We start from the raw sequence: 5,956 nt of genomic DNA, 5'->3' as shown, positions 1-5,956 counted from the left end.
CTTTTACTCTTGTGTGTTATACTCTATTTTAGCTTCTATCCTAACTTTTATTTTTAGCTTGTTTTTATTTTCTACTTTCTAACGTTTTTATGTTTTTATGACTGTTTTAATTATGTTCTTTTGCACTTTGTCGCAATGTTCTTGAATGTTTATGTAAAGCACTTTGAATTGCTCTGTTGCTGAAATGTGCTATACAAATAAAACTGCCTTGCCTTACTTTAAAAAGATCAGTTCTCTTTTTCCCCTCCACCTTAGTAATAGATAAAAATATGACCGACCCAATGGAGACATTAAAGCTGAAGTAGGCGAGATTGGAGCAAATATGATTAAAAAAAGTTATTTTTATAAAACGGTCGCTATATTGTGACAGTAGTACATGAAACAGGTAACATGAAAAAAATCATGTGCCTCTGTGTCCTCCGGTGCTCCTAACGGCATCTACAAGATTTCACAGACCGGATGAAAACAAGCAGTAAGAGCTGATCTGAGGTCTGTTGTCCATCTGCCATCTATGAGAGCCGGCTGTCAATCACTCGCAAACTCCGATCAAACAGTCAAACTAGGCAGAGATGATCAAATATGAATCAATATTCTGTTATGTTAATGTCTATTTCTCGCCTCAAATGTTTTCAGAATCATCTTGTAGTGCACGGTTTAGCTGTAAAATGAGAAAGTTTGTGACGCCGCCGCCATTGTGAAATCTGGTGAAGGAACGCCACGTTCTGGTCACATGACTGGAGAACAGCCAATAGGAACGCTCTCTCAATGAAATGGCCTGTGATTGGTCAAAGTCTCCCGTCACGGGCTAATTTTTTCACCACCACTGAATGCAGTATGTATTGATGCTTCTCTCTCAGGTCGTCTACTTCACGGCCACTTTTCCCCTACGTGATGTTGATTGTGTTGCTGATCCGTGGGCTGACATTACCAGGAGCTGTCGACGGAATTCGATTTTACCTTTCTCCTGATCTGACTCGTCTGACTGATCCTCAGGTGAGGTTCCTGTTTGAGTTATGAGTGGATGAGTGATAAGTGACTCACTGCACAGAACACTACTTGGCTAACACTGGCATATTTACAGTGATGACAGACTTTGAAGTTAGGATGAGGCTGGCAATATTCTACCGTTTTCTTATACTACACCAAAACCAAATATTAATTAATCCTACTAACAAATGTTACCTGTGTATCCAAAAGTTGATGTTGAACAGCTCCACTGTTGTCCAAAAAAAATGCAAAAAAAACATCCACATCTTCGTACTGGGTGACATGTGTCTTCATTACGATTAACACAAGAATTGTAGGTGATTTTGACTCATGGAATTTGTAGACAGAAAAAAATATAGATTAACTCCAGCTTTATCCTTTGATTGAGGACTGCAGATGGAAGACACACCTACTGTAGTCAGTTGTCTGTATAGGAAGTTGTTACAACAAAATAACACAGCATTATGTAATAACTCGACACAATTTTATAAATTTTTACCTGATTATGTGATATCACCCACTTTTTTTAATAATCTGCTGCATTTTGTAATGAACAGCTTCAACGCAATATGTAATACATTTCCCCGCATTTTGCCTCACAGCGAGAGGGTCGTAGGTTCAAACACGGCTTGGGGCCCTTCTGTGTGGAGTTTGCATGCTCTCCCCGTGTTAGCGTGGGTTTTCTCTGGGTTCTCCGGCTTCCTCCCACAGTCCAAAGACATGCAGGTTAAGTTAATTGTTGACTCTAAATTGCCCGTAGGTTAGATTAGATTATAGATTTCCTTTATTGTCATTGTACAGGTACAAACAAATTTAGTTTGCAACTCCCCATCACATAGCCGATGCATTAAAAGACGGTCTATAAATATAAATATAGGGTACTATACAAGCGACAGCTATAAGGTTAGTGACCAGTGTGGTGTCGTTTGTGCAAACTATCTTAAAGGACAGTAAAAGTAAGTAGACAATTTACTTGGTGGCCTGGGGAAGCGGCAATGTGGCTGAAGGGGGGTACAGTGAGGCAGAAATGTGACAGTATAAGCATCAAATGAATAAATATCTAAGGGTATAACAAGCTCATTTAACTGTTTTAAGGTGTGGATAGATGCTGGGAGCCAGATATTATTCTCCTATGCTGTCTGCACAGGCTGTTTACAATCTTTGGGAAGCTACAACAAATACAACAACAACTGCTACAAGTAAGGAAAATAAATATTATTCTATAATTTTTATGTCTTTAACTGTTTATGTGATGTAGGATACAATACCTAATCATCTTTTTTTAATTTTCAGAGACGCCTTTGCCTTGTGCACACTAAACAGTTTAACCAGCTTTGTTGCTGGCTTTGCCGTCTTCTCTGTCCTCGGCTTCATGTCGTATGAGTTGGGGGTTGACATCTCAATGGTAGCTGAATCAGGTATGGGATGGTTTGTAGGCAAACACTGTGTTGTATATTTGTGTGCTCATATGAAAAACAGTAAATAATAAGTATCAACCAACATGTTTTTGTTTGTACATATTAAGAAAATAAAAGAAGTTAAGTGCATTCACTTCCTTGTAAAGTCTTGTGGCAGCACCCTCCTCTAAAGCAGGTTTTGGTCTAATGCTTACATCAAAATAAACCTATTTTGCCATGTACTTTGGACCACTTGCAGGTCCTGGCCTGGCATTCATTGCTTACCCTCGGGCAGTAACCATGATGCCTTTACCACAACTATGGGCTGCCCTCTTCTTCATCATGATAATCTTCCTTGGACTGGACAGTGAGGTAAAGTGTTACCATTCAGTTGTATCTAAAGTACTGTATACATCAGACTTTTGTAACATTCGATCATAAGCATCTCTGTTTTTGTGCTCTTAATTATCACCAAATGCCCACATGAAACGACAACTTCAATCTATTTCTCAACTTCCTTTCACTTTTAATGATTTTATTGCTACAAAACACTTGTAAATGACCTATAACATATTGTCAATGCTTCTGATTTGTCAGTTCCATTTAGTGATCTACCATTGCATAAACAACGATAAAAAAGCCAATTATAGTTAATCAGTTTACATTGCAGTAAGTAGACAGAATGAACGCTGCCTTGTTCGCTCAATTTAACAAAAAGCTAAAAACATTCATCCAACCCACTGTCAGACGGGTCCGTGCAGACTTGGCTTGGAAACCGGAGGGTTGCCGGTTCAAGTCCCTGCATGGACCAAGTACAGAGTGTGGATGGTAGCTGGAGAGCTGCTAGTTTGCCTCCTGGGCACTGCCAAGGTGCCCTGGGGCAAGGCCTCAAAGTGCTCCCTGGGTGTTGTAGTAGCTGCCCACTGCTCCGATGAGTAAAATGCAGAGACTAAATTTCACTCTGTGCTGTGTGACAATGAAAGTTGATTTGATTTGATTAGATTTAAAGGCCTTGTAGTGGCTCACTGAATGTAAGTACCACTGTAGAAAATGTAAATGTAACTATAATCTTTTACCCACAGTTTGTGTATCTGGAAGGCTTGGTGACATCTATATCAGACATGTATCCGTCCTTCTTTTTCACTGGTCATCGACGTAAACTACTTCTGCTGTTCATCGGTGGTGTATCCTTTGTTATTGGCCTGTTCATGGTGACCGAGGTAAGAGCTTGTTTAACCTTTGAAATCAAACCTGTTAAGAAATACCGACGCTCTGTCACGGCTGTCGGCGTTCGTGGCAACAGTAAACGCACAGGGAAAGTGCTTGGGTGACGTAGTTTAAAGAGCGATGGGTCCAACAACACAGAGCTTTCATCCAGGAGACCACTGTTTGTGTCCCACTTTCATTTTCACTTTGCAATCAGCTGATCATTCGTGTCCCGTGTTCATATCGTCAAGTCACATTTCCACTGTAAAAACCTAACCTAACTAAGTGGTTTTGGGCCTAATCCTTAAAAAGTGTGTTTTTTTTTTTATTTCTCTGTGTCTAATATGTTTTGACTCTGAACAAAATCTCTTTTTTCTTTCTTCTCTTTCTTATGTGCTGTAGGGAGGACTTTATGTATTTCTGCTGTTTGACTAATATGCTTGCAGTGGAATACCAATGATGTTTTTTGCCATTTTGGAGTCCATCTGTGTGGGATGGATATTTGGTGAGTAATAAAAATCATTTTGGTCAAGGACAATCAACGCATATGCTTTCAATAATGTGGATTTAAAAGTATAGTACAGTATATTAAATAAGCCACCAGTAACACTGTATATATACCCCCAAAGTAGCAGTAATAACAGTGCCACTTTTTGCTCAGTGTTGTTTTCTAAAAATATTACAATTTATGTGAACAAGACATTGAATTGATATTTGCTCATGTGACTCACTTTGCAAATGTTTCTCATCTGTACTGCACTAATAATATCAAATTGTATGCAGATGACTGCCCGGTGTTTGATCTTTAAATGTTGATAAAGCTAAAATGTCTGTCTGTCTACAAGGTGCTGATCGTTATTACGACAAAATAAAGGGAATGATCGGCTACTACCCCTCGTCGTATATGAAATATTGTTGGAGGTTCTTCACACCATCCGTCTGTATTGTAAGTAGATTTATGGTGTATTGTTGTGTCTATAAGACGTAAAACTCAGGAGAAAAAGTCAAAACTGACATTCAGCTGAAAAATAAGATAAGAAAAATATATATTACTCTAAATGCAGTAACCCCGGGAACAGTGAGACAGGTAAGTGTCTCTATTGACATCACAGCGTTCTCCGGTCATCACAAAGATTTACTGCCAAAGAAAAAGTTAATAAAACATTGTGTTATTTCAGTTAAATCAATGTAACAATTCACTCGTTGACCAACATCAAAGGTCTGTTACAGTGCAAGTGATCTGAAGTTGAATCCAGTGGCACATTTTGATCTTTTCACAGAGACTGAAAACATTATGCACTCCAGCGGCTGACCTGCGGAACGCTTCACCAAAGAAGACTCTTTACCCTGAAACGGCTCGTTCTGATACAGAGCTTCGTGCTTTAACTGAAAAACCAAAAGATGGACGTTCTGAAGGTGAGTCACCTGTAATCAGAGACATCAGCGATTAGATGCTCTAAGTTTAATGGTCCATAGTGATGTGGTGATTGGTGGTGGGGACTGAATGATTTGGCTTTTCTGTTTCAGTTAATTGTCTTTTCCGTACACTCAAAAGTTCTGTGCGTGATAATGTTCATAAAGACAATTTGAACACTGTGACAGTAACATAACGAGCATCCTGCAATCTGAGGTGATCCATACAGGATGATCAAACTGTATAGATACGATAATGCATGCCCATGTACATTATAAAAAAGTAGGTCAAATCAAGCAATATGATTGGTCCATAGCAGTGATATAATACCCACATACCACCGCTATGACGTCTAAAACCTTTGCACTTTCAGTATCACTCTGCGTCTGAGAAAAAAATATTCGACTCATGTATTGTCATGGTTGCTAAGCAACAGGGTTACAGGGGGATCACTTCTGCCAACACAGACAAAGTGCATAGAAGCAAAGAGACGAAACTCCAGTGTTTTTTTTACAAGAGCCACCATTTTGGACTGTAAACGGCTATTATATTTATAATATATATATATTTTATATTTGAATAATTTATTAATTATTTAATTAATTTTGTTTTACTTTTGGACAGCACTTTTTAGGCAGACTTTTTACTTGCATCCGGTAGTCGCTTTCAGTACAAAATGGCGAAGTGTAGCTTTGCTGCTCGGCACTGATGTTACAATGCAAATTGACTTTCACTTCTTGGCAGCATCGTAACATAATTATGACTGACCCCGGAACAAATTTTTTTTATTGGGTCCTCGCCCCAAACACAAGCGCACGCTCGTGCATACACACACACACACGTACACATACAACCACTTCAAACAATTGCTATGCCACCACGGAGAGGCTCACCATGCATCTCCCATCAAGCAAACCGGCCTTAGATCAGCACCACGGACAGCAGCCAGAGT

The 5,956-nt window shown here is 39.2% G+C and overlaps 1 protein-coding gene across 1 annotated transcript; it reads left to right on the top strand.

The window, feature by feature from the left end:
* The first annotated feature begins 862 nt into the window (after positions 1-862).
* On the top strand, positions 863-4,540 carry LOC119497977 (sodium- and chloride-dependent GABA transporter 3-like). The gene is made up of 7 exons (XM_037786448.1): positions 863-993; positions 2,083-2,186; positions 2,281-2,405; positions 2,644-2,756; positions 3,467-3,604; positions 3,993-4,095; positions 4,436-4,540. The coding sequence occupies exons 1-6, from the start codon at positions 892-894 to the stop codon at positions 4,023-4,025; spliced, it is 615 nt and encodes a 204-aa protein (XP_037642376.1). The 5' UTR covers positions 863-891; the 3' UTR covers positions 4,026-4,095; positions 4,436-4,540.
* The last annotated feature ends 1,416 nt before the right edge of the window (positions 4,541-5,956 follow it).

This window comes from Sebastes umbrosus, chromosome 12 (assembly GCF_015220745.1).
Source record: "Sebastes umbrosus isolate fSebUmb1 chromosome 12, fSebUmb1.pri, whole genome shotgun sequence".
Classification (NCBI taxonomy): Eukaryota; Metazoa; Chordata; class Actinopteri; order Perciformes; family Sebastidae; genus Sebastes; species Sebastes umbrosus.
This window is presented reverse-complemented; position numbering and strand designations above follow the sequence as displayed.